The 26,451-nt window shown below is 57.3% G+C and overlaps 8 protein-coding genes across 8 annotated transcripts; 4 read left to right on the forward strand and 4 right to left on the reverse strand.

The window, feature by feature from the left end:
• The first annotated feature begins 229 nt into the window (after positions 1 to 229).
• F5Z01DRAFT_302356 (uncharacterized protein) lies at positions 230 to 2,032 on the forward strand. Its single transcript, XM_046258890.1, has 5 exons — positions 230 to 750; positions 805 to 1,035; positions 1,089 to 1,156; positions 1,218 to 1,387; positions 1,474 to 2,032. Exons 1-5 carry the CDS (start codon positions 531 to 533, stop codon positions 1,919 to 1,921), a joined length of 1,137 nt encoding a protein of 378 aa, XP_046121736.1. The 5' UTR covers positions 230 to 530; the 3' UTR covers positions 1,922 to 2,032.
• A 402-nt stretch (positions 2,033 to 2,434) lies between these two features.
• F5Z01DRAFT_644198 (histidine phosphatase superfamily) lies at positions 2,435 to 4,795 on the forward strand. The gene is made up of 4 exons (XM_046262764.1): positions 2,435 to 3,576; positions 3,636 to 3,697; positions 3,752 to 3,897; positions 3,956 to 4,795. The coding sequence occupies exons 1-4, from the start codon at positions 2,758 to 2,760 to the stop codon at positions 4,723 to 4,725; spliced, it is 1,797 nt and encodes a 598-aa protein (XP_046121737.1). The 5' UTR covers positions 2,435 to 2,757; the 3' UTR covers positions 4,726 to 4,795.
• A 106-nt stretch (positions 4,796 to 4,901) lies between these two features.
• F5Z01DRAFT_302556 (ammonium permease MepC) lies at positions 4,902 to 6,918 on the reverse strand. Its single transcript, XM_046258891.1, has 3 exons — positions 6,718 to 6,918; positions 5,723 to 6,646; positions 4,902 to 5,670 (listed from the first exon to the last, which is right to left on the reverse strand). The coding sequence occupies exons 1-3, from the start codon at positions 6,785 to 6,787 to the stop codon at positions 5,078 to 5,080; spliced, it is 1,587 nt and encodes a 528-aa protein (XP_046121738.1). The 5' UTR covers positions 6,788 to 6,918; the 3' UTR covers positions 4,902 to 5,077.
• Positions 6,919 to 9,343: 2,425 nt separating this feature from the next.
• Positions 9,344 to 11,634, forward strand: F5Z01DRAFT_670476 (uncharacterized protein; the record flags this gene model as incomplete). Its single annotated transcript, XM_046264565.1, has 2 exons — positions 9,344 to 9,610; positions 9,673 to 11,634. The coding sequence occupies 2 exons, from the start codon at positions 9,344 to 9,346 to the stop codon at positions 11,632 to 11,634; spliced, it is 2,229 nt and encodes a 742-aa protein (XP_046121739.1).
• Positions 11,635 to 11,785: 151 nt separating this feature from the next.
• Positions 11,786 to 13,015, reverse strand: F5Z01DRAFT_615854 (glycoside hydrolase family 5 protein; the record flags this gene model as incomplete). The annotated part of the gene is made up of 1 exon (XM_046260880.1): positions 11,786 to 13,015. The coding sequence occupies one exon, from the start codon at positions 13,013 to 13,015 to the stop codon at positions 11,786 to 11,788; it is 1,230 nt and encodes a 409-aa protein (XP_046121740.1).
• A 2,122-nt stretch (positions 13,016 to 15,137) lies between these two features.
• Positions 15,138 to 16,835, reverse strand: F5Z01DRAFT_670478 (G-protein coupled receptor; the record flags this gene model as incomplete). Its single annotated transcript, XM_046264566.1, has 3 exons — positions 15,138 to 15,551; positions 15,610 to 16,700; positions 16,757 to 16,835. 3 exons carry the CDS (start codon positions 16,833 to 16,835, stop codon positions 15,138 to 15,140), a joined length of 1,584 nt encoding a protein of 527 aa, XP_046121741.1.
• Positions 16,836 to 23,632: 6,797 nt separating this feature from the next.
• F5Z01DRAFT_303302 (uncharacterized protein) lies at positions 23,633 to 24,744 on the forward strand. The gene is made up of 2 exons (XM_046258893.1): positions 23,633 to 24,437; positions 24,488 to 24,744. Exons 1-2 carry the CDS (start codon positions 23,784 to 23,786, stop codon positions 24,695 to 24,697), a joined length of 864 nt encoding a protein of 287 aa, XP_046121742.1. The 5' UTR covers positions 23,633 to 23,783; the 3' UTR covers positions 24,698 to 24,744.
• A 46-nt stretch (positions 24,745 to 24,790) lies between these two features.
• F5Z01DRAFT_632843 (uncharacterized protein) lies at positions 24,791 to 25,462 on the reverse strand (the record flags this gene model as incomplete). Its single annotated transcript, XM_046261892.1, has 1 exon — positions 24,791 to 25,462. The coding sequence occupies one exon, from the start codon at positions 25,460 to 25,462 to the stop codon at positions 24,791 to 24,793; it is 672 nt and encodes a 223-aa protein (XP_046121743.1).
• Positions 25,463 to 26,451: the final 989 nt, after the last annotated feature.

Below are 26,451 nucleotides of genomic sequence, written 5' to 3' on the forward strand. Positions count from 1 at the left end.
CTGCCGCAGCGGTCGGGTCTCAACGGAGTACAGAGCGCGTCGCTGGCTGGTCATGTCGACGACCCGTATGTTGCTTCTGATCCTCGACAACGGCGACGCCCCATCATTGCACAATGATAGGTACGAAAATGCTGTAATTTTTGGCTGTGGGGATGTTGCCCCCAGCCAGGGGCGGTTGTCTGCCGCACTACAATTCGTGTAAATACATGTGTACCTTGCAGACCGCGACACAATATGTAACTACCCTTCCGAACCGGCGGTGTCATTGGGAGACCGCTGTCAACATTACGCAGGGGAAAGAAAGCAGTCGTTGCGGCTTGACGATCAAGGAGACCACGAACTCGCAGTCAACGCACTGGTCGTCGTCGTCGTTGTTGTAGTCGTCGTCGTCGTCGTCTATAAGAAAGCCTTGTCTTGTGCGCATTGAGCCCAGCACTTGAGCACATCAGCCTTCGCCCAGACGAACTGACTCTTCCTACTTGCAGTCACAAGCCAGAACAATATCGCCCGAGCCCAACACCGCCATCACCATGACATCTTGCGCAGCACAGCCGCCCTCGACACAGGTGCCCTTGGGGCCGACCTCTGGGCTCTTGGCTGCAGGCCCCGGCCTGCCAGCTGGCTTCCCTCGTGCCGTGGACTCGCCGCTGGCATGGGAAGGCGCACAGTTCGCGAATGAGGAGGAATATGTGCTCCGCATGAACGAGGCCGATGTAGAGGAGGCGAACAACGCCCTGCGGTGCTTCAAAGGTGCGAGACTCGATTGGTTGGGCTGTCCATGTCCAGTGGCTAACTCTGCTCTAGAACTTGGTCGCCAGGGCTACGAAGTGTCTCGAGATAACTTTCCTCTACCCAACCTGGGGAAGAGGCTCGAAGCTCTCAGGCTGGAGGTACACCAAGGACGCGGATTCGGGGTGGTGCGTGGTCTAAATCCGAAAGAGTACTCTGTCGAAGACCTCAGCATGCTACAGCTCGGTCTGCAGTGCTACATTGCCAATCGCCACGGCCGTCAGGACCGCAAGGGCAACATGATGGGTGAGCAACATGTCGCGAAGGCTTGTCCGGTAGGAGCTCACTCTGGCTACTAGTTCACATCGTCGCGGACGACTCATCAGCAGCCGCTGCAGGACACCACCGCCACTCGACAAACCCCATTGTAAGTGATGCCGTGTGCATGCGTCGTCGTTGGGGGGGCTCCATGCTGAGACTTGATGCAGACCTTCCACAATGAAGAGGCGGGAGACATTGTGAGCTGGATGACGAGGAGCACGGCAGCTTCGGGTGGCCGGTGCATCATTGCGTCGTGCTACACGGTGTACAATGTGCTGGCCAAAGATCGCCCGGACCTGCTTCGCGTTCTTGCCGGTGCCGACTGGCCTTTCGCGTTGTGAGTGTATCTCCCCCTCCAAGCGAACCTGACTTTGGGCGCGAATGCAGGCGGAGTTGCCGGTTGGCTAACATACAAACGTGCAGGCCGCAGTTTCAATGCCGTCCAATCCTCTTCCACCACGAAGGTCGCCTAATGATGAATTTTGGGAGGACGCCGCTGATTGGCAACGAGACGCACCCGCGCTGCGAGAGCCTGCCCTCGTTGAGCGAGCGGCAGCTCGAGGCACTGGATGCGGTGGAGAAGATTGCGCGGGCGACGGAGCTTGCGATCACGACCAGGCCTGGTGACCTGCACTTCATCAACAACCTCGCTGTCCTCCACAGACGCCAGGGATTCGTCGATGGAGCAGCGGCTGCGGAAAAACGACACCTGGTGCGCATGCGACTCCGGGACGATCAGCTGGGGTGGGCGATCCCCGATGAGCTGCGCAACGAGTGGTACCAGGCCTTTGACGAGCACCGACGAAGCAAGGTGTGGCACCTGGTGCCCATGCCTCCCGGGTACTACCCACTTCGAGCGCAGCCCAACTAACGTTAGATAGTCGGTCCGGGCTCGTCGTCGGGTAGAGCCTTGGGGCCGGACGCCTCGAGTGCTCACATTGTGCAGCAGACTGCAGGACACGAGTGGGCACTTGGAGTGGTGGCCTCTGCGCGCGGCGACTCTACTGTTTCCATACATTTGTAACCAGTGTGAGAATTAGTTCTTGTTGAAAAAAGTATCGTCATGTTTGTCAGGCAATCTCGAATGCATTGAATGGTGTGCGTGCCTTGGTCCAGATCAGGAGAGAATAGTCACACCTCCTTATGCAAAGGACGTGCAGTGATATGTATGTATGTTTGTCGACGGGTCATGGTCCGCGAGAGTCAGGAGTGGCATTGTGCATATGCGAGCCGGGGCTTTCAAAGCACGGCCGCAGCGGCATTCCACAGTCGAGGTTGAAGTGAGGAGAGCAAGTCTAAATCTATCAGTGAAACGGAGGAGGCAGCGACTGGACAGTGTGCAGCACAGTCCACTTCCAGCAAGGCCAGCACAAATACAGTCTATGAAACACTGTGCTGCTCGTCGCCCCGCAAATTACCTCATTGGATACTCCACATCTCAATTCCCTCACTGAGCACTCACTCCCGGTCGCTCCTTCCCCATTTGCAGCAGCCGGAGTCTTGGACTCGACATTGACGAGTCGCTTGTCGCGCTGCCATTATCATTATCTTCATCATCATCAACACCATCAACATCACCATCTCACGATTGCATAGCTCGTCCTTGTCGGTAGCCCGGCTCCCAGCTTCGCGCCTCGTCTCGCCCCTGGCATCGTGCGCAGGTTGCAGCAGCCCTCACCAGGGGTTGCTCATCGCAGAGGTCCCACCATGACTGCCGCGTCCCCATCGGCCAATGGCCCAACCACAGGAACAGGCTACCGGCCTGTGCTTCGCTCCAAGGAGAGCGACGACAGCCTTTCCTCCAAGTCGCAGCTGGCCGACGCCGAGGAGCCCGCACTCTATGTTCGACGAGACACTCACTTTCGCAACGCAACCTACATCTTGACCTTTATCACCATCGTCCTGCTCTCCACCACAATCTACGGTTGGCTGCCCTACGCATACGTCGGCGGCGGCCTCAAGCGTGCCGGGCACGGCTGCGACTGCTCAGGGCCCAAGCCGCCTCAGTACTTCCAGACATCACCGGAGCTATGGCCTGGGCCTACCGCGACTGGGCGGGCCGCCTTCATGGCCCAGACGCGGGTCTTTGAGCCTACGGCGACCTTTGTGCCCAATGAGCCCCTGCAGACGTCCATCCCCATCGAGGGCATGCAGCAGGGCAACGAGAGCATCTTCCAGATGATGGGGTTCCTGTCGCCGTATTCGCCATCGCCTGGGTTTGGCGTCAACGAGTATCCCATCCCCGAGGGCGCCGACATTGTGCAGGTTCAGATGCTGTCTCGGCACGGTGCACGGTATCCCACGTCAGGATCCAATGTGGCCGGGCTGGGCCAAAAACTCGGTCCCCTCGGAGACAGCTTCAAGCCACAGGGGGACCTGGCGTTCCTCAAGGACTGGAAGTACCAGCTCGGCGCCGAGATCCTCGTCCCCAAAGGTCGCCAGGAGCTGTACGACTCGGGTGTCCTGCATAGCTATATGTATGGCAAGCTATACAACCCGAACAGCAAGCTCATTGTGCGCACAACGGTATGTGCCTCTCACCTGTCCATCGAGCATGTGCAAAGCCTTTTCTAACAGTTCTCCAGACACAAGATCGCATGCTCAAGTCCGCGGAGAACTGGGTCTCGGGTTTCTTTGGTCTCGAGTGGTGGGTTCAACATTCGGCCACAGCTTGGGATATGCAGTATTGACCCGTCCACAGGACGAAAAATGCGACGATTGAGGTGATCATTGAGGACGGCGGCTTCAACAACTCCCTGGCCGGCTCACTAAACTGCCCAAACGCATCCCCCAAGTCCACAGGCGGAGAGGCCCAGAAGACCTGGGTTGACATTTATCTCAAGGACGGTGCGTTACTAGGATGGACGCTCGCGTGAAAGAGTTTGTGCTAATAATACGTCTGCAGCCGTCGAACGTTTCAACTCGATGACGAGCGGCTTCGAATGGACAACCGACGACGTCTATGCCGCTCAGAACATGTGCCCCTACGAGACCGTCGCCTATGGGTACAGCAGGTTCTGCGAGCTGTTCACGTACCGAGAGTGGCAGGACTTTGGTTACTCCATTGACCTGGCCTTCTCTGGCAGCAGTGCCTTTCACAGCCCGACGGGACGCGCCGTTGGCCTTGGCTACCAGCAAGAGGTCATGGCCCGGCTCCAGAACCATACGCTGGGGTACTCTGGCTCGCAGATCAACACGACGCTCGACGGCATGCCAGAGACCTTCCCCTTGAACCAGAGCCTGTACTTTGACTTTTCGCATGACACCAACATCGCCTCCGTGCTGACGGCGTTTGGCCTAGTGCAGTTCAAGGAGGATCTGCCGGCCGACAAGAACCCGCTGGACCACGCCTACAAGATCGCCCACATCACGCCGTTTGGCGCGCGTCTGGACATTGAGGTGATCCGCACGCCCAAGCCGGTCTCGCCCAACCGCGACGGCTACCTCCGGGGCGGCGAGACAAAGTACGTCCATTTTGTCCTCAACCAACGCACGCTGCCCCTAGGCAAGTCGTTCCCCGAGTGCGGCCCGGACCGCAGGGACGGCTGGTGCGAGTTCGACACGTTTGTCAAGGTGCAGGAGGGCATGCGCGAAAAGGCACAGTACGAGCACGCCTGCTTTGGGGACTACGAGGCCAAGCCGTACGGCGAGGTCACTGACGGCGCGCCCGTCTAATTAATCTTGATCAAATGTATAGCAACGACCACCATGTCACATCACACATTCAATAACTTATGGACCCACTACTGAATGAACAGTTCATGTCATTTTGTCTTTCCGGCCTGGCCGTGGCCTTAAAGGCGGTAAATAAAGAAGTATCCGTCGGGTATCCAACACGTCCATCTCAGAGGAGCATGTCTAAAATGCAGAACAACAAGAAGAAACGAAAGAAAGACTTGCTCCCCAACTCCAGTACCGTCGCTTTTCCCTTGCTTGCTCGTTGCAAGGTCTCTTTTCCCATGCAGAAATATTATATGTATGTTCTAGTGTATGTGCAAGTGTTCAAATGGGGACATGGCGGATGAAATCAAGCGCTCTTCTCGTTCGTGGGCGCGGCGGCAGCGGCCGCGGGCTCGGCCTCGGACGGCTCCTGACCAGCAGCAGCAGTAGAAGTAGCAGCCTGGGGCTGGTGAGCCTTCTCGTCATGCCCTGCACTGCTGGGCGGCGACGACATCTGGGCATGCTCACGGATGCCGTGCTGGGGCTCGAGGACGTCGCCATCCTGGGCGGGCTCGCCGCGCTGGGGGCTCCAGGCGAGGAAGTCCCTGCGGACCTCGACGTAGTCGTACGAGAACTCGCCGTGCTGGTCGTCGTCCATGCCGAGGAGCTCGGCCTCCTCGGAGGCGCGCAGCTTGAGGCCGGGGATGAGGTCGATGATCTTGGCGATGATGGCGGACATGACAAAGGCGTAGGCGGACCCGGCGACAATGGCGGCAATCTGCCAGCCGATGAGGACGTAGTTGCCGTCCAGGAAGCCGCCGGGAGTGCCGGTGTTGACGCCATCGAGGCCAATGATGCCGCCCGAGGCGAAGAAGGCGTTGAAGAGGAGTCCGACGATGCCGCCGATGCCGTGCTCGGCGAAGACATCGAGCGAGTCGTCGATACCGATGAGGAACTTGACTGCGGGGTTGTTAGGAGGGTTCATGACAAGCAGAAGACAAGGGGGACTCACTCTTGGTGCCAAAGTTGCAGGCAACGCCCGAGACGACGCCCAGGATGATGGAGGCCCAGGGGTCGATGAAGCCGGAGGCGGGCGTGGCGGCCACGAGACCGGAGATGGTGCCGGAGCACCAGCCGACCATGGACCACTTCTTGGCGAGGCGGTAGTCAAGAAGGCACCAGGTCATGGCGGCGAACATGGCGGTGAGGCACGAGTTCCAGCTGGCCATGACGGCGCGGAGGTTGGCGCCAAAGGCGGAGCCGCCGTTGAAGCCCATCCAGCCGACATAGAGGAAGACGGTGCCGAGGGTGATGAGGGAGATATTGTGGGGGCGAAAGTTCATCATCATCTTCTCGTTGCGGCGGCCGAGGACCCAGGAGTAGGCGAGGGCGGACATGCCGGAGCCGATCTCGACGGGGACGCCGCCGGCGTAATCGAGGACGCCGTTCTTAAAGCCCCAGCCGTTGCCGTTCCACACCCAGTAGGCGAGGGGGCAGTAGACGAGGGTGGCCCAGCAAAAGACAAAGACCATGGCGGGGATGACGCGACCGCGCTCGGCGACGGCGCCAATGGTGAGGGCGGCGGTGACGCCGCAGAACATCATCTGGTAGAAGGAGTAGAGGAGCTCGGGGACGAGGGGGCTGCCCTGCGAGGGGGCGGCCCAGACCTTCATAAGGCCAAAGTTGCGTAGGTCGCCGATAAAGGGGTTGCCGGACGTCGGGCTGAAGGCGAGCGAGTAGCCCCAAAAGTACCACTGGAAGACGATGACGGAGAAGGACATCATGACGACCCAGAGCATGGATAGGGCGGACTTGCGGCGGGCGAGGCCGGAGTAGAGAAAGGCGATGCCGGGAATCATCATCAGGACCAGGCAGGAACAGATGAGGATGTAGGCCTGGTCACCGGCCTGGTACCACTGGTTGAGGTTCTCGGTGTCTGCAGTCTCATTGTCAGTCTGGCTGGTGCTTCAATGGGCGAAACGGAAGTGGCTCGGGGGTTGGACGTACAAGAGTCTCCTCCGCGGACCTCGTCCGTGCCGTTGAAGGGCACCGGGGCGCCGATGTGTGAGTAGGACATGATGGCGTCGTGTATCGATATTCTGTCGTCGAGAAGGGGTGGTAGGAGTCGGATTCCAGTATATTGTGGTGACGATGTAGTCAGTCTGAGATGGGTGTGTACCCGTGCCAAGCCCTATCTCGCAATGCTGGTCGGATTTATTCGAGAGTAATGATCAATCACAGGTTGTTGGAGATCCTTGGAGTCTTGAGGGACCAGATGCCAGACTCGAGTGACAGACAATGCAGAAAGGATCGGACAGGCAATACCAGTGAATTGAAGAGATGCAGGCCTTCCATCCGGGGGAGTGGGCAGAGGCTAAATATCATTCATCGATTCCAGCCATCGGGCAGGACAGGATGGGCCCCCGGACGGACCCCTTGATCAGGATAGATAGCTGTCGCGTGTTACCGTTGCTATTACTAGCACACATTATCTCTGGCGAAAGGCATGGCATGTCGAGGGGGTGGCCACTGGGGCCAAATTGGGTGGACGGACGTGTGGCCCCCAGCCCCAGGACCCTATCTTGATAAGACCAGGACGCAGATCATGCACACAGCGAGAGTAGTAGCCGTGGTAGTACCTAGAGAGAGAGAGAGAGTGGGTGGGATATCGACTATCGGGAACGCACGGGGGGGGTGGGCAGTGCCGTGCAAGTCAGTCATCGTTCCACGTAAGATCAAGAGCGCCAGGACGGCACCAAGGACTCGGGAACTAATTAATTGATCTAGAGACAAGACGCATTCCCTGCGGCACGACGATTCGTTCGACGCCCATACAACCCCGTTGTTTTGAGTCTTGGGTCTCGAATTTCTCAATGGGAGACTGACATCTGGGGGGGGCGGCTGTGTTGACGTTTTTCGATTGCAAATGGGTTTGGGCCCCGGATCTTTTCTTTTCTGGCCCTTTCCTTGTCCGTATGAATTAAGTTGAGTACGTAGGTAGCTGAGACACGCTGGACCGCTGTCCATGACTGCAATCTTATGTTTCAGCCCAACGTGGGATGTACGAATTTCTAGCCGTGATACTGAGCCCTGCTTGTCTCCATGAAGTGATTGCTGCGTGTTACGTACTCGTGAATTGCGGAAGTAAGCTTAAATGTCGTACGGTAGATAGTGAGTAGTATCCATCCATCACCAGTCTACGTATCGTGGGCACAGACAAGTTGCCCGCAGTTTCGAGGCCATCGTCAAGATTCAAGATACGACACACGCCTGGTGTCTCTGGAGCAGCCTCAGATGTTCAACGACGACACTGACGTGATGCGGCGATCCAGACCCATTCGGCGGATGAAATCGGGGAGCCGGCAACATAATTAATAGCTAAGTACCTATGGTAGGCCCAGCCTCGATGCTCAGCAGCGCAGAGAGCGAGATAGGATTGCCGGCCAGTTGTAGATTCATCATGTCATGGAGCCGTCGGACGATAGCGATAAGTCGATGCTGGCGGTGATTGGGCGATAGCGGCGGGACTAGGGGTCCAGGAAACTCATCAGGCAACGTAAAAGTTGCCGCCGCGTCGAGCCCAATTCATTATTCCTGCAATTAGGTCACCCTCCAGCCGTCTCTCAGCTGCCGACCAATCCGGCGGCCTCCCACTGGGGCGTCTGTCGATGCGGACCAATGAGAGGCCGACATCGAGAGTGGGTGACGGCAGTGCATCATGTCATCGCCCTCGCCCTCATTCGCCAAGCGCGCCTTCCCAGTTCACTGACCACTGACCACTGACTTGGTGCTCATGGTCGCCCTGCACCTCGGATCGATCCTTCCTTCCTTGCAGCCAGCGTCCGTCCCGTAGGTGACGGGTCGTCCTTTTCCCCGGAGCCAGACTGGGCCCCCCGAGCCCCGTCCGATCTCCGGATCCGCCATCATACGCCGGCATTCATTCCACAGATCCACCCCGGCCTTGTCCGTTCTCGGCCCAGGTGCTTGAGCCTTCAAGCATGCCTGCAGTTGAAAGGCGTGACAAGAGTTCACAACAGAAGTCCACCGTGCCAGACCATTGCTACTCGATATATATAAGACTGGTGCGCATCTCGTGCCACGACTTGTCGCTGATCTTACCTGCATGTCATCACTTCACGCCCTGCCATTGTTAATGCATAATCCTATCGATAGATGAAGCTACCGTAGGGCCAATGAAGTTGCGCTTCACAGACAAATCAACCGGTGTCACTGTAGCCTCGGTTATAATCGTAGTAAGCCACGCTCGGGAACTTATTAGCGCAGCTAGGTGTGAGACTAGGTGCTGTTCAGGGTAGGCGACTTTGCAGCCGGACATGAATGAACGCAGGGTAGCTCATATCACGCAAAGATGCACGTCACGGGACCCCGCGATCACAGGCGCGAGCGACCCTTGCAACTTGGCCAATCCCCTCGCCACACTCCAGTCCTCGTTCGCGACAAACAAACGTCGCCCGTCCCGCGCTGTCCTCCCCCCAACCATCGGCCAACGACCAAAAGGGCCGCCCAGAAAAGCTTGCGACAAGCGACCAGACGTCCATGCTTCCGCACTCGAGGCCCCTTGCTGAGCGCAGCAAAGGAGGCTGCTGATCCCCTCCCCGCCCCGACATCGAGCATGTCCCAACCGCCACCAACTGGCCTCGTCGTCGGACCATGTCACCACCAGGGCTCCGAGCGCTTCGACGCCGACGCCCTGCGCGCACTGCGCCAGCGCGAGACCTTCTGGCGTGCGTATAGGATGGTGCCGCCCTCGCTGGCCTGGCCCGCTACCGATGCCTACCACGTACCCGTCGACACCCTCGGCGAGGACCCCCTCCTCTACCTCGTCCCGGACTGTCAAGCGCATCGCAACAACCTGACGGCGCTGTCGAGTGTCTACAATGTTGGTCCACCCAATTCTCCCTCCGTCCCCCATGCGAGGTGGCTATCTGACACTCTTCCCAGCTGTACTTTGCCGCCTACCAGAACCATGTCTTCGTCTATCGTCCCATGCTCACGGCCGCGCCCAACCTGTCGAAACACCCGCAGGTCAAAATTCGATTCGAACCCACCAAGCAGGGCCTCGACGTGGGCGGCGCCATCGATACTGTCTTCCGGGGGCAGTCCCTCAACCACATCATCGTGGGCCTGCTGGGCCACGACGAAATCCTGCTCGGCTGCGCCGACAATGGGGACGTCACCGCGTACTACACCCAGGACATAGCAGCGCACGCCTACGGGGAGAGCCAGTCGGAGAGGAGCCGTAGGCCTCTGAGACCGTGCTTCCGCTCCAACGTCAACAAGAGTGCCTGGGGTCTCGCCATACACACAAAGTCGCGCCTCATCGCCGTCAGCACCAACCGCGCCGAGGTCACCGTCCTCGCGCCTGCCCTGCACAGCAACACGGCCCGCGAGGCGGCGTGCACTACGCCAGAGGACAGGGTCCGCGCGCGCTGCCGCGACTGGCGCATCATCGTGGCCTTGCCGGCGCAGACCAGCAACCTGCCCAATGTGACTTTCATGGACGACGAGCACGGGAACGCGGAGAAGATCTGTGCCATCGACATCAACGGCGCCGTCTTCGTCGCCGACATCTGGCGTGCCAACCGTGGGGTGCTGCGCATCCGACCCGCCGACGGGTACCTGCGCCAGAGCGAGGAGGAGATGGGCCAGTCGTCCCGGGGCTGGGGCGTCCTCGCGCTGCACAGGAAGCATTTTATGACAGTCAAGACGATACAGGAGTTGACGGGGCTGGCCCTGAATAGCATCTGCCTCAGCTATCCGGGGAGCGCCGCGCAATTTCGCCGCGCCAACATTGCGACGGCGCTGCAGAATATACCCGACAATCCGTCACGATGCTTTGTGCCACCGCTGCCGCTGTCGTTGGACAGTGACTTGTCCGCCTCTCAAGATGAATCGGAAGAAGAGGAAGACGAGGAGGAGGACGAGGAGGAAGGAGAAGAAGAGGAAGAAGGCGAGTCAGACGATGACGAGGAGGAGGACGACGAAAACAGCGGTATCCATCATGGTACTGTTCTGGCAGAAGACCCCGGGCCCGCGCCGATTCCCCTCGCCTCCTTCATCACGCAGGCCGTCGAGAACCACCTGAACGAGACGCGCGGAGAGATGGCCGCGGCCGATGCCCAAGGCAGCCTTCCCGTGCCCCGGGTATACCATCCGCACCTGGGGGCCATACGGCACGAGTGGCCGGAAGGGCATCTACCCGACCCCACGCCCGACTGCAAAACAGGGACCCGCAAGGCCTATAGCGACCCGATGAGCTTCGTGTACCCCAAGGAGTACTGCCGGGAGCTGTACCAAAACAACCTGCCACACGACGACGCGGCGCACGACCTGGCGCATGGCTACACGATCCTGCGGACGTACGAGAAGGACTTTGAGCTGATCCCTGCCGTGCGGGCCACGTTTGGCAGCTTCTTTGACAAGATAGGCCTCTACTGCTCGGACGCCCTCCGCTGCGAGGAGCTGGCGCACGAGGGACCCGACACGGACCTGTTCATGACGACGAGCCGGCTCAACATGCTGGCCCACGTACCCGAGCTGTGCATGGTGGTCATCGGCTCGGCCACGGGACGGGTTCTGCTGGCGACACTGACGTGTCTGGCGAATGCTCGCATGCACCCCCTTGTTAATCATCGTGGCGATTCGTCCCGTCTCAAATACGGCATGCGTCTGGAGGCGGTTCTGCCGAGGAAGAGTGAGGAGGCGCGGTACAGGAGACACGACGGCACGAAGCGGCCCCTGCATGGACTGGCCGTGGGCCGGGTACCGCAGGCTAGGGGTGGTGACCGGCAGGCTGCCGAGACGCCGCTGCGGTACCGGATCATGCTGCATTATCGGGACCATACCATCCTGACATATGAGGTGACGAGACATGTGGAGACGGGCATGCTGTGTCTGTTTTGATCTGATCTAGTCGTTCTGGAGCGTGGCGTCTGGGTTACGTTTGGGTGTTTTCTCTGGACTGGTCACGTCTGAATTTAGGAGCAAGTCAAAATGAAAGAATTGTTCATAACGCTGATTATCCAAAAGTCATCAAGTTTCGTACACACATACATCATTGCGACATGAGTTCCAGCATATCCTTCATCCGATAGTCCAGTATGGGGGTGACATAGTCATCCTGCACGAGGGCATACGACTCGGCCGCGTTCCGCCTGGGCTTCCTGGGGTTGAGCGCCCAGTAGCCAAAGTCGGCGTCGTGGTACTTGAGGTAGCGGAACAGGTTGGCCCAATAGTTCCTCGAGCCCATGCCAGGCGAGTGCGAGGCGCCGAGCTCGCCGACCCAGACGGGGGCAATGCCCTGCTCGAGGAGGTAGCCCCAGTTCCACTGCATGGTGGCGGCAAAGGACTCGTAGGAGCGCTGGACGAAGCGGCCGCCGAGGCTGCCCCAGCCGGACCAGCCGTAGGCGTGGGCGGAGTAGACGAGGCGGTTGGGAACGTCGAGCTGGACGGGGCGGGTGCGGGCACCGGAGATGTCGTTGCCGGACTCTGTGCCCTCGACGACGACGAGCCAGTTGGGGTTCATCTTGAGCAGGCGGTTGCCGGCCCTCTCGGCGGCGGCGGCCCAGGAGGACCAGGGCATGGTCCCCCACAGGCCGCGGACCTCGTTCCTCAGGTCGACGCCGATGACGAGGGGGTTGTCGACGTGGGGCCGCATGACGGTTTCCCAGTTGCGGATCCAGTCCTCCTCGGTCTGCTTGACGCGGCAGATGGGGCCGAGGTGGTCGTTCTGCCAGCCGGCGTCGCAGGGGTCGGCGCCGCAGCACCAGGTGGCGGCGGTGATGTGGTCGTTCATGATGACGGCGAGGCCGGCGTCGGTGAGGGAGGTGGTGACGGCGGCGAGGATCTCGAGGGCGGTCTTGCCGACGAGGTCCGGGTTCTTGGTGAGGAGCTTGGGGTCGACGACGGGGTTGGCGGTGACGAGCTCGTCGGCGTAGGGCATGCGGACGCTGTTGAAGCCGAGCTTCTTGATGGTGTCGGCGATGACGCTGCGGTGCTGGATGTTGAGGCCGCCCACGACAAAGAGCTCGTCCGAGGCGCCGTACCAGTTGACGCTGGCGAGCTTGAAGCGCTTGCCGTCGGCGTCGACGACATTCCTGCCCTCGGTGCGCAGCGGGAACTTGTAGTTGGACGTGTTGAGGTGGTGCGGCGGCGCGGCCAGGGGCTGCTGGCTGAAGCTGAGGGTGTCGAGGTCGGGCGTCCAGCGGACCTTGAGTGCCTTTTCGGCGCGGTACTTGTAGATGCCGTAGACGCCCAGGAGCAGGACGAGCCAGAGGAGGAACATTGTACAGCGGGGGAGGGGACGCCGTCTCCGTTTCGAGCTCCGGCGCAGGGACTGGTGTGCGGGAGGCGGGAGGTCGTGAGCCCCGAGGGACAGTGCCTCAATGTCGCACTCGCGGTCGTCGTGGTCGTCGTCTCGATATCTGCCGGATAGTCGTGGCGAGGAGCCAGAGGAGTTGGAGTTGTTGGAGGAGGAGGAGGAGGAACTTGAAGATGTAGTTGCGGAAGCTTGGCGGTAGTGCCGCTCCTTCTCCTTCTGGTGGCCCCTGGCAGCGGCGGCAGAAGCCCCAAAGGGCCAGGCACCACCGCCAATCGCCCCTAGCCGGTCCCCGAGCTGCGGGAGCTGTACGCGCAGCGCCCCACCAGCGCCCACCATCTTGAACATGTCGGTTATTGTACGCGGACTTGTTTAACGTTGGGCCAGAGGAATTGGGTTGGTGAAGTTGGTAGCTTCAGTCTTCAATATGTCGTTTGCTCCGACTGCCCTTCAGCTGTGTTTGCTCGGTGCCCGTTGCCCGATTCGTGAAGCACGTGTAGGAGGACTGGAGTCTGTGAATGTCGTCACCTAGCGTATCGTACATACTCCGTATATTAAGTGAAGGTAGGAGACGGGAGTCAGCGAGCGAGGAAGAATCAAGGACACCATCCAGACGCTGCCCAAGACGAGGCAGGGCCGCCTTCAAAAGCAATCGAGAAAAATCACATATTGCTGCTCATCGAGTAAGAGAACAGTCATCCGGTACGTCCGGCTCCCAGCCAAGGTTACCGTACCCATTTGTCATGGTGTGTCCAGTCCCCGTCCGTCTCCCCGCCTCGCTCAACATGCGAGCGCGCGCGCGCGCGAGCACTCTGTTTCGCCCGTCAGCCTGCCACGACGATGGGGCTGTCCCGAAGGTGCCGGTGTCATCACCACCCCGAGGAACACGCACAGGGAGGCACCAGGGCACGCGAGCGTTGTTGGCTGGCTGCATGTGTGCACGCGAGCAAGATACCACTACGAAGAGAGTCCCATAGTCATCGGGCGCCCTCTGTCAAACATCAGTTTCCGTACACGTACACAGACACTTTGCTGAGCACACGAGCAGACCGGCAGCCCTACGAATACGTATACGTGCATGTATGTACAGAGGTATCATCGGGTCTTTTTCTTTATCTTCTGTGGCCCAATGTCTTGGCGCGGGTTCTCGGTCCAGTCTTCGACTCAGAACCTCAGACTACCTACTACTAGTGTGGCAGTAGGATCACGCGACATCATGCTTACATGAAAGCTCTAATTCGAGCTGCCGGATCCTTCCACTGGGTGCAACAGCCGGCAGCCCGATCGAGGACCATAATTATTATATATCCGGGTACGAATGCCGGGCCAGTCTACTCGGACTACGTAAACTACCCGAAACATGACGATTACGTATCAACCAGCCAGAGACAGCAATCGTAGATTCGCAGTTTGGCGCTCCACGATGGAAAGAGTTTTGAGAATTACTTTATTCTGTTTCATTTATGCAACATTCCCATGAGCCAGCGACGTGGACGCTACCCACCCTTGCTGCTGCTCACCGGTGAGAGCACAACAGCATGACGGCATGATAGCTCCCTCTCTTCCGTCACTTCCGCAATCGCCAATCACATCATGTCTCAGCTTCCCCCTCCGGACTCTTGTGATCACTTCGGAGTCCGTCGACTTCTTCTATAACTCGCATGTCCGAGTCAGAGGCCATACGCCGACTATGCTGGTCCGCGTCCGGGAGAAGCTCCTACTCGCTGCGCAAGTTTCGGTAGTTGCTCCCCTTTTCCATCGGGGCCGACGCGATTTTTCTCGTACGCATCTACCAGACAGCCTGGACTGGTGCGCTCGGCACGTTGGCCTGAGCATGCTCTGTGTGCCATCCTCTGTTTTCAACCAAGCAGCAATTGCAAGCTCGGCGGCCTGTCGCCGCAGGCACACGATGCTTCACACGATGTTTCTGGCGAGCTGTTAACCTGTCAATCTGACGCCACCTTCCTCGCCCTGCGCCAGTTGCACTCGTGCCTCGCTCGCGGGCAAGGTCGGAAACGCATTACGACTCTCGGTCGCCGCGGAGCGTACCCATTCATGTTCCTCTCTCTTGAGCTCCCCGCCCCCCCCATCACAGCCTGTTCATGCCCAGCGGGTTCATGTCGTCGTAGTGCGGTGCGTGGTAGGCCTTCTGCGAAGTCGCAAAGGTCTGGTTGGGATTCCACCGCGGCGGACTGGGTGGGCGCGGGCTCGAGTAGGAGTGCGAGGGCGCGTGGTATCGCGCCGTCGTGCCAAAGTAGTCGGGCGTAGACCTTCCGGCCTCGGGCTCGGGAGGCGACTTCATCACTGGGGACAGTGGTGTTATCTCCACGTTCGTGTCTTTGGAGAGCATTTCGTACGCACGTGTTTCTTGCTTGTCATCGTGGCGGGCATCGGCCGACACGAATTCGTGCCTGCGACGGCGCGGGATGCACGGGATCAGGTCGACCCAGCCCATGACCATGCTCCAGCGGCCCAAGAGAAAGAGGACCCACAGCCCGTTGAGCTGGTTCGTGTTAGTCGGGGGAATCTGTGAGGAGCCAGAGGCTCGAGGGGACGCTTACCGTGAGCAGCAGAAGGACCGCACCGACCGTTGCCTGATTGACAACCAGGCTGCTCGCCTTGCTGAGGCACTTGTCCTTGTCGCCTTTCGACCCGATGAGACAGAGACTCCATGCCTCAGCCGCCTTGCTGGTGTCGCCACGGCACTTGTTCTTATCACCTCCTGCCTCCGCTACACACGAATTCCAATCCGCGTTCGTCTTGGGATTGCCCGTGGCCGACTCGACATTGCTATCCTGGAACACAAAGACAATAGAAAAAAATATGACATCAGCGATGATGATGAGTACAATGGCTATACCACGCCACTGGAGCCCAATGACCCGGCTGACGCGGCGGTAGGCCTGACGAGGCGAGTAGTGAGAGCGGGCGATGGACGAGTGTGTCGGCAGGTTAGAGCCTTCGGTCGAGGCGCTGCTGTCGCCGAGGGCGGAGAGGTAGACCTTGATGCAGTAGCCAAACGTGGCAAAGGTAATGACGACAGTCGCGCCGGCGAAGATCAGCAGGGGAATCCAGAAGGCCTCCATGCTGTTCGTGTGGTTGATGTGGCACGTCTCCCCGAACCGGAAGGACACGCCGCTGAAGACCAGGGCCAGCACCAGGCCGAGGGCGGGAACGCCCCAGCCCGCCGCCTGGGCAAAGATCATAAAGTTTCGACCGACCAGAACTTGCCAGCAGATCTGGAGGTGGAGAGAGAGGGAGCGAAGGAAAGCCCACATGACGCCAGCCCACCCGCCCAGGAGCAGGAAGGCTCCAGAGGCACCGCAGGAGGGGTTGGTGTGCATGCTGTGCGGAGTGATCTTGTCATAGCACTGATCAGTCTGCGCTGCAAGCGGGATGATGAAGCCAAAGGACATGAGCAGGACGCCAATTGTAATGCCCACGCTCAGGTAGTGGCGGTTCGTCTTCTCCACGGGGAGACAGGCCCATGAGGCGAGGAGGAAGAGGCAGCAGATGCCACTCGCCGTGGCGACCCAGTTGGCGGCGTCCGTCAGCGTGTTGAAGGTATCAGGATATACCCATTGTGTCATGGGGCAAGGCAGGCAACACGACAGCTCGTCTGAGACTCGCTGACAGATCCGACCCTCTGTGACTGTCGCAACATTAGCACTCAGCACAGGCACGGCGAGCGCACACGAGCAAACTCACAGCCACCATCCCCAAAGAGATTCACATCATAGAATGGGGGCGGGCACAAGTTCACACCATCCAGGGTGAGGTTGGCCATGGTGAATCGAGTAATGGGGAGGCCAGGGGCCAACGAAAGACGAAGAAGAACGATGCGATACAGTCGGATGCGAGTTCCGCCCGCGTCCTGATAGCGAGTGTCTGCTTGCTAGTAAGAGGGCATGCGTGTCGAAAATGCTGCACAGCCAACGGCGACCTTGGACTCTACAAAGAAAGAGTGTGTCCCCGGGTACGACCGAAGTCGTCGGCACAAGAGGTCGCAAGCAGAGGAGGAATGGATGCAGTGTTGCGACGCAAGGAGAGATATTCGCTGAAGAAGTCAGAGACGAGAGAGCCCCAGATCTCGCCCGCGAGGTGCAGGGCGAGGTCGAACATAAAGTATCCATCCGCGCGAGGCAGGCAAGCCCTGGGCGAGGGTCGAGAAGATGGGACCCCTGCTACTCAGCAGCACCATCCGCCGAGGCCAGTTATGGGGCGAGCAAGCAAGCAGTGCATCTTGCCATCTTCATCCGTGGAGGGGTGCGAGGCCAATGGCACCGTGGTAGGGGGGCGCAGAGAAAGGTGCCAGGCACGCCTGCGGCGCCCATTGGTACGTGTTGAGGCAAGGTACAGCCAGCCCCTGGTGGAGGGGGTGGGAGAATTGAATATGCGCGTGAGCTTCGAGGCGAACTTGTGAAGTGCGTCGTCCGCTGCCAGTTTCGGCGACGGACCAAAGGCTGGGCAGGGGCACCTGCGTGGGCCGTCTGGCGATGGACTGGGACTTTGCATCTGCGGGTCCAGTCTTATACAAATACAGCGGCTTCCGGGGACGCGGCGCAGGGGGCAGACCAGTGGACTAGGGCCCTAACGTAGGCCGCCCCTGGCGGACCCCAGTCAGTCCAGTCCAGTCCAGTCCCGAATTTAGGCGACCTGGAATGCTGTGCGTAAGATGGTAAGAGACTAGACACAGCAATGGCAGATGCCGCTCATCTGTCGATGAACTAAGATGGTGGACTGTTGCTGCCAACGGTGAGGCGCGTGTGCACGCTGAGCGTGGCCTTTGACGGCCATTGTGCGAGTCATTGGGAGACACACTTTCGTGTCGCGTCCGGTGAACGACTGAGGAGGAAACGTACATCATGATGATCGCGGCAGTGTTTCGCTTTCGAGTTTCGACAGGGTTAGGGTGAGGTGCAAGAGGTGGATTAGAAGTCGGCCTGTCAAGTATCAGAGTTGCTTCCTTCCTTCCTTCCTTCCTCCGGCATCCCAACCAACCTTACTTAGTACCCAAAGGCAGGTGCATTTTGATATTTACCTTATCACGGCGATCGTACGGTCTTGGCAAAGATCGAGCACCTGCCTTGGAACCTGCAAGGCTTCATCAGTCTCGCGAAGCTGCCTGCCACCGCGCGGAAGTGGCCTTTGGAGGTGTCAACCTCAACTCCCGTCATTGATTGACCTGGTCACATATTCCCATCTCAACCCTGTACTTTGGTTGTCTGGCCTCGTAGCAGCATGAACCGATCAAGAATGAGTCAGTTACTCATGACTACCGGATGCTGTCGATCGGCGTTTATGAACCGCATGGGCAGGCCCCATTCAGCTGTGGGTAAGGGTTTGCGAGCTTCACGACTCGGACACGACGTGATCGCAACGCCAGATCTCACCCAGATACTACCCGTGTTCGACTCGTCGCGACGATCTGGCTGCGATCTGCGGCCAGGCTACTGACCGTAGATAAAGGTACGTAACCTCCTCGTAAACCGGAACCAGCCTGGTCAGTCCTGTGTTCACGGCCCATCCTCCAGTCGCCCACGTGAGACAGGCGACAGACAGAGCTGGTGGCTGCACATTCCTTATCTCGACTTGCATGATGGGAACTACCGGCACTAATCTTCTTAGCCGCGGTTTTCTTACCAAGATCGACTCGCACGGCGACGACTTGGATTTCAGTCAAGGCTAACGCTTGTGCTCTGTGCTAGTCGCCGGTTGGCTCGCATTGGCAGACCCCACAAAGTCACCAAGAACTGAATGATGACTCGACAACGATCTTTGAAGCAACATGTGGCCCTGAGACTCGCAGGTGCCGCGACACACCCGCCCTATCGCGCGCCGGCTCACCACCCCTGCATGTCTGTCACTCTGAGCCGATGAATGCTATGGATAAGGTAGGATAATTAGGTACTGTCATACTGAGAGATGAAGAAGGCTCAGCTACCGTCAACAGTATTATCTGCCACGCACAGGCTCACGCGGCCTTGATCACTCGCGTCTCGACAAGTTGATTCGACAATGTCACACTGCACAAGCGACTGCTGTCACCAAGGCGTACGACATTGCACAGACGTGCCCGCCAATGAGCACGGTTTGTGCTTTCAAGCATGAAGCTCACCTGCGGCCATGCAGCACGCCACACTTTTCTACCTAATTTTCACCTACCGGCCAGCAGCCATCATGCAACGGAGAGCTTGGTATGCTGGTGACACTTCCGATTGGAAGCCAGACCCTTCACTGTGCCGCCGAAGGGCTCGATTCACATCTGTGCGTTTTTGCCGTCGACCTCTGCGTTCTTGATTGTGCGCCCACCGTCGTCTTCGAAAGGAGCGCAATCTCACTAAACGCCATTGTGACCAGTGACGGCATCACAAGCTTGAGTGCTGAATTTGCTCATCGACCTCTCAAATACTCAAAGCGTGTGCCGTGTCCGTGAGTGGTCTGCTGGGCCCTGTGCGTCTTTCCCATACATGCCCCTGACTGTTGTGGGGATGGTGTGTCATTATCACAGCTGACAATCAGCAAGCCTTTCTACACTTCAGCACCTATCGTCAGCCAACGTACATATTCGTGCCATGTCGATTGATGATGACGGTGCACGATATCAGTCGCAGGACAGCGCGCAAAATGCCAATGAATTCATGATCGTCCCACCAACAACCACGAACTTGGTCTGGATTCATCACTTTCACGACGCTTTGGCTCCAGGGGATCCGTGCCCCAGTTGCCCAGGGCGATCATCCCCGCTTCCGAAGAAACAACGTCCAGGGCCGGGGCTGTGAACTGCGATGCTTTCGACTTGATGGTTTGGGACTGGGGATAGCATCGCTAATGTCGACCCCTACAAACATGGCTTGCGAGATGCAGTTAATTACCTGCTAAAGGCTAAGGCGGAAGCCTACAACACTTGAGAGCTGGAAGCATCACTCTCTGTCTGCCATCGACGGCCTGGGCCGAGGCTGCGCTCACGCAGGCTTCCGAATGCCTGGGGTTGTGCCTGGCTAGTTTGTTCGCGAAATGCGCTTCCAGCTCCAATACGGATACAGAACGGCCCGCCAGTCGCAAAGGTTGCCTCCCGGCCCATGTTGGCTTCAGAAGCCATTTGATAATCATTAGACACGGTTCCGAGCTGCGCTGCAACGTGGGATCGCGCTGTCCCTTCTATGCACCGCTTTGTAACTGACGCTTGAGCCTCAGACACAACCAGGCCACGAGGCTGAAAATTTGTCCCAAGGTGCGCGTCATGATCATGACCGCGACGCATCGCCCAGTCTCCAATACTCCGACACCAACGAAGATCTACAGTTTCTAATCATTATGATAGCCTCTCGAGTCTCAACTACCCAATCTGGCAAGGTGTCTTGAGAACTTATTGAACTTCCCCGCCCCCGCATGTCGAAGGCAGCAGCAACCCAGCAACATTTGGGCCTTTTTCACATGGACAAGAAATATCTGCAAAGCATCCGTTTACCCACAATCACCGAGCCGTGTTGTTGGCTTGACCAATTTACCAACCTCTCCGCCCTTGAGTGCATTGCTAGTTCTGCCCAGCCCGGAAACCCCCATCAATATTTCCGGTCCCCCAGATCGCCGACGCCAATCTCTGTGCTACACTCAGCGAGGAACTCGTTCGAGACGCACAGTCGCACTGACGCAGACAGGAGAGCGCGGTTTCGAAAGTTCGCAACAGCCAGTTCCGTGGATCCCTTGTTGATGCCAAGATGTCAGACTAAAGAAGCCCCTGCGTGAGTGTGTGGAGCCCCAAGACCCATGTCCCTGGCCGCCGGGCTCAGTCGGCGAGGTTTCACCACCAGACACCCGACACCTCGACCGAGCACTGGACGGCGGATGAATATTTATTATTACTGCCTACTTATACGATCAAGAACAGGAAAACGAAGATGGTGAGCTGGTGATGGCGCGATGTATCGCTTAGCGAATTCGCATATGCAGGCTCGTCTTCAGTAGACGGAGCTCATCCAGAGCTCCAACTGGAACATGCACTGCGCATGACAACACGAATATACGACAACGACTGCACTCATCAGCCAGCACCTGGAAGAGGCAGGCTAATACGACACACGTCGTCCTTCTGGCGATTGAGGACTGTGGATCACGATCAAATGGGTGGTCGGTGATCGCTGGGATGGTCTGGATGGCGATCAAAGTGATAAGATGTTCCTCCCATTATCCGCAACAGTGGACTTGTCACTTTGTTCGTACGGATGCACACTACGTTATTGCCGGAGGCGAGGAGGATGGATCCTACCCTACAATGCACCGAAGATGCTCCAGCAGTTCATGCGTGCCCATGCTGCGTTGGCCAGCCCCAACGGAATAGTACGTGAGAACGCAGGCGAATTCTTGGTCGTGTCAGAATGCAACAGCAGACGTGCAATGAACCCTGGTCACGACGAGACCTGAGGAGGGTTCAAACGTACATCATACATGTATGTACGTGCAGTCACTGCAGTCACATCTGGAGAAACAGTGCTTAACAGCACATGGTTAGCCTCTGTATTTGGAATTGTCACCTATCATTTTTAAATGCCCGAGCCGGATCGTCTGCAGTCGTCGCGAGGGCCTTGTGTAAAGTGCTATAGGCACCTGTGCCGGACATATGACCGTAGATGGAAATGGACCAGAGTTGAAGGAGGGGGGTGTTCATGTCCTGGCGGACAGGGTCTCGAGGACTTCTGTGCCGAAGGCTTAGGTCCAAAAAGCCCAAGGGACATCGGCTCGCCCATTCCGCTGCAGCAGTGCAGACAGGCAATCTTCTTCTCATCAGTCTTCTAGAACAGCCAGATTCCTGGGTTTTGTGCTGTCTGCGTTCATGTTCGCTACGTACCGCACCGAAGAATCGTCGGTTCAACGTGCTTCCAGCGCCACACATGGCGCTACTGCAGGTCCAGCGTGCCGACGACGTGATGGACACAACTATGAACCATCAGCACGCAGACGCCAGGCCATGCTTTCTCTGCTTGTCGCTCGTCCTGCCCCAGGGTTGGATACTTCTTGCCTGCTATTATTACGCGACTGTGACAAATCGAACGACGAGAGTGTGATGCATGCACAAAGCGCCGGCCGCAAGGTTGATGATTGTCTCAGTCACGAAAATATTCAATGGTGACAAGGGAGATGCGACTGTGCAGCTGTTGGCCGGTCGGACGGTTCGCGGCACGCTGCCCGTGTTCTTTTCTTCCGTTCTCTTCTTCCGTGCCACATGAAATTGGATTCAGCCAGAATGCGGAGGTATCCCAAACTTGACATGGAGGCCGAGCTGATGCTTGTCGACCCGCCTAACGGACCGAGTGTGAATGATACGCGCATTGACGACGCGTGTGCCTGATTGACAGGTAGGGCATCTGTGTCATCCACCAACATTCGACTTGAACTTCGCTGTGATGAGTATTCAAAGTGAATTAGAGGAGAAATTAATGAAGACAGCGCAACTTGTACGAGTAGATTTGCTGGGCGCTGCCTCCGAAGCGTGCGAAGCTCCGGCAGAAGCTGGTACGGCCACATGAACGCAGCTCGAGCATCTCGCGTGGGTTTCTTAAATAAGGTATATCGCGCGAGAGGAGCTGATCTTTTGGTTCGTGGGCACAAAATATGACATGCTACCACAGCTTGGATATCTAATCTTTGTGGAAATTGTCAATTGCAATTACATGTAAGTTCAATGGGCGTAGTTGTAAAAATGTCTACGATAATTACATGTCCCTTGACATATTGAGCTGCAGTCTTGCGAACGGACATTGCGTTCATCTTGAGATTTGAAGGCCCCTTCTTTCAAGTAGCAAACGTGTCTTTCTTAGTGCGCATCTGCACATATATTATAGTTGTCCATATTTGATCATAATCGTGGCGCCCATCTCCCACCAGGCTAATGTGTCACTGGTGCCTGGTCATCGCTTGTAGCTGCTCAATTATCCAAATTATGCCGCAGGATCATGTTTAGGTGCTCAAAGGCAATTCGCACACCTCTCCCCAGCAGAATCAGACGAACTGCCTGTGATGCAGACAAGGACATGCGTCGACTGTCTGTGATGCTCAGGGGCTCGGAGTAGCAACGACCAGTGCCTAATTCACTCCTGTCCTCACCGCTTTCCATGTTCGAGACATATTGTTAAGTCCAGAAAATTACCTTGCCTATAGTTGATATGTGCTAGGCTTCCCGGGGCACGGGATGGCTTCCTTTCGTCCGTGAATGCCCTTGGTGTCTGTTCCCGGACTCGCTTGAGCCGGCTTTGGGGATTCATTGAAAGGTGTCAACTTTCAACTCATGAATAAGAATGGATCTAACTTTGGCCTTGGGTCATGGCATGTGAAAGGCTTGTCCTTGAATGCACGTCATTCTTTTCACAGTTAGCCATCCTCATCTGTAACGACTTGAATATTGTTATGTGGCTTGGGCCAAACGCAACAGCTACACGGCAACAAAATTCGCCCTTTGAGTTGGTAACTGTTCGAGCCTCGTAGATGAAAGGTAAAAGAAGTACATCCGAATCCTAAAGTATTAGGTCTTTCAACCAAATTCGCGCCGATGGGCTTTGAGGTCGACTCGCTCAGGTGACACTGGGCATACTCTAGGGTAAGCCGCCATACCCCCCCACCTTGCTGCCCTGGGGCGTGAATCAGCAAATGTTGCACAATGTCGTGAAGCTTCATCTGTACTCACGTCATCAGTTCTGGCCAACTTATCGTTGTATTTCTGGGCGCTCGGAATCAAACAATGGAAGGCCTATGTCCCCTGGTCACCTCCTGGCAAACAAGGCACGCCGCGGGCGAACCGGTCTCCACCATCACCCTCAAGAACCTCACGACGACTAGCTTCACCGGACCTTCAGACGCATGGGGTCGAGCCTCCCGCCCCCAGCCAGTGACACTTTCCGCAGAAGTGTCCTTGAGCCGGCCATTCACAGCGTCAGCCGGCGGCGACACGGTTCAAGAAGGTGATACTGTTCACTATGGCCTTCTGAGCAAGGAACTGAGCAAGAGACTGCTGGAACATGAAGGCAAGTCACTCGGCGCGGTGCTCCAAGCACTTTGCGAGGGCATAACTGGCCGTGGTTTGTTGGAAGCCTCGTCCGCCGGAGTGGTGAGCTATCTCAAGCCGACAACGGTGCGGCTCTTCAAGCTGGAAATCCTCCTACCGAAAGGGACGTTGTTGGGGTCCGGCGTCAGCCTCACTGGCACCGTGGCTTATCCAGCCGGCGACGCTATACGATCTGTCACGCTGAAGTTTCATGATCTGCGCGTGCCGACTTTGATAGGAGTCAACAGCAACGAGAGGGAAGCAGAGCAGATGGTGGTCGCCAACGTAGCGATTGAGAAGTGGACTGAGATTCAGGACGGGTATCATACCATTGAAAGACTCATCACAAAGGTAATAGATCAAAGTCTCCATATCTGTCCCAAGCTAACGATGTATGAAAGACGATGAAAGACTCTTCGTTTGAGACGCTTGAAGCGCTGGCGGCGAAGCTCAGTGTCGAGCTAACCCAATACTTGACGAAGACGTATACGACACCTGGCAAAGAGGGATGGAGACTGATAATTGCGCTTGAAAAGCCGGTCGCGGTGCCTTTGGCTGACTGTCCATGTGTAGAGCTGAGCATTGACACAGCGGACGTTGTGAGCGGGTGAGTGCGAGCGGACTTCGCGCGTCCAGCTTGCTAATTCTGGATCCAATCTATCTTGCTATACAAATGCAGATGCCATCGCAAGGAATACACAAGCTCAGTGAGCCTCTCTGAGACACTGCGGAACATCGCCTTGCGTCACCCTCTGCACAAAGCACGGATCTGGATCGTACATCATGACATGAAAATGCTCAACGGCATTGACAGACTTGAGCGCCGCCCAGTTCTTGAACCAAATGACCCTTTCTCGGGGCACATTCTCATAGAAAACTTTCTCCATGAAAGCCTCTGTGTCTCTTCGGGCCTGATCCGTCAGATCGCCAGTCTTCGGATCCTCTGCCAGGGAAAACTTTGTCCAGACTACCAAGTGAACTATCCTCTTGTCAACGCCATAAGGCCAGTCATTGAAGAGGATCTTGTAGTCGTCTTCGAGCTCGAAAGGTGCCCCGCGTGGCTTGACTGGTTCCTCCCATCGTAATCTCTCTTTCAACAGGAAAGCGTGCACGCTCCCGTAGTCTTGCACGAGGCGATATACGAATGACCTGTATCGTCGAAGATCTGATGGTACCCGTTTGAAGCTTTCCAGACTGTTCGTGGCCACAATTTGCCGGACTTCGTCCCAAGATTGCGCAGTGTACTCGGAATCTGGCGTTGCAATGATGCCAACGTCCTTGGGCGTCAGGTGTCGGAGGTACTCTGGACACGAGAATGTATGCTGCTCAGGCGGGATATTGACATTCCAAAATGCGGGTGACTCGCAGCTGCCCATGATGGTGATGGTTTTGTGAACAAGACGTTGAGCTTCTGTGGGAGTCTGGGGGCACGATATCCGGGCTATTCGGCAAGCTCGGCAAAGCAGTGTTAGTCTCGGAAGGCTGTAGTTTGATGCCAGTCACACAAAGGGAACGTGAAGCTATCGCGAGAGTCGGTCAAGAAACAGACGCCTGATGAGCAGCACCTGAGCCAGCAGAGCCCATTTAGTGGAGCTGGTCGGTCAGCAGACCGCTTGTTCGCAGTACTGGGGTGAGGAGCAAATGCTACAACAACGGTCAACATCAGGATGAGCCCGGTCACCGATGTTCGCGGTCGTTCTGAAAGCGGTGTCCATTCACTTGAAGCTACGCGGTGCTGATACGAGCCGGACGCATGCAGTCGTTGACAACTTCTGGCAGCCTTGCAGCGTGGCAGTCTCAGCCGTAAGGCTGGCTGGCGAGGGACTGTTAGTGCAGTCCAGTACTGTGGTATCCTGGTGACACCACCAAGGCCTCATTGGATAATTAGCAGCCATCTAGAAATAGTGCCATTCGAAGCAAAAGACGGAGGCTTTTACTATGCCAACCTTTTTCCTGTCCTCCAGCCCAATTGAGTGCGGTCCTCTGTTCTGGTTGATGCGACTGGCTTTGTAGCTGTTAACAGCTTTGAGACATGGATGCCACTGGCGCCCCCACGTGCAGCGACCGGGCCCAGCGAGTAGCTCCCCGGGGCGGAACTGTTCTCAACGCTGACAGTGGGTAAATGTGAAAGTCCTGCTCATTATTACTCGTACGCGACAAGGAGCTGTGATTGCGCTCCGCCAATATCGACACCGAGACCAGGAAGCGACAACTAGCGCGGATGTTTTCGGAATCAATAGGGGTGGCAAGCTACCATCTGAGATACGAGACCCTGAAAAGTAGAGCTGTGGCTAAAGAGAGAGAGAAAATTCAAACGTTGCATCCAACAAACCAGAGGAGAGAGTGAGGAAAAAAAAACGCTGTC

This window comes from Emericellopsis atlantica (assembly GCF_019669845.1).
Source record: "Emericellopsis atlantica unplaced genomic scaffold F5Z01scaffold_3, whole genome shotgun sequence".
NCBI classification, from domain to species: domain Eukaryota; kingdom Fungi; phylum Ascomycota; class Sordariomycetes; order Hypocreales; family Bionectriaceae; genus Emericellopsis; species Emericellopsis atlantica.

Bases quoted from the DNA above. Each gene is read 5' to 3' on its own strand.
- F5Z01DRAFT_302356 (XM_046258890.1), top strand. From the start codon at position 531: ATGACATCTTGCGCAGCACAGCCGCCCTCGACACAGGTGCCCTTGGGG. The intron at 1,036-1,088 runs GTGAGCAACATG...TCTGGCTACTAG, and splicing joins CCGCAAGGGCAACATGATGG to TTCACATCGTCGCGGACGAC. The intron at 1,157-1,217 runs GTAAGTGATGCC...GACTTGATGCAG, and splicing joins GCCACTCGACAAACCCCATT to ACCTTCCACAATGAAGAGGC.
- F5Z01DRAFT_644198 (XM_046262764.1), top strand. From the start codon at position 2,758: ATGACTGCCGCGTCCCCATCGGCCAATGGCCCAACCACAGGAACAGGC. The intron at 3,577-3,635 runs GTATGTGCCTCT...ACAGTTCTCCAG, and splicing joins AGCTCATTGTGCGCACAACG to ACACAAGATCGCATGCTCAA. The intron at 3,698-3,751 runs GTGGGTTCAACA...ACCCGTCCACAG, and splicing joins GGTTTCTTTGGTCTCGAGTG to GACGAAAAATGCGACGATTG.
- F5Z01DRAFT_302556 (XM_046258891.1), bottom strand. From the start codon at position 6,787: ATGTCCTACTCACACATCGGCGCCCCGGTGCCCTTCAACGGCACGGAC. The intron at 6,647-6,717 runs GTACGTCCAACC...ATGAGACTGCAG, and splicing joins GGTCCGCGGAGGAGACTCTT to ACACCGAGAACCTCAACCAG. The intron at 5,671-5,722 runs GTGAGTCCCCCT...ACAACCCCGCAG, and splicing joins CTGCAACTTTGGCACCAAGA to TCAAGTTCCTCATCGGTATC.
- F5Z01DRAFT_303302 (XM_046258893.1), top strand. From the start codon at position 23,784: ATGGAAGGCCTATGTCCCCTGGTCACCTCCTGGCAAACAAGGCACGCC. The intron at 24,438-24,487 runs GTAATAGATCAA...GATGTATGAAAG, and splicing joins TTGAAAGACTCATCACAAAG to ACGATGAAAGACTCTTCGTT.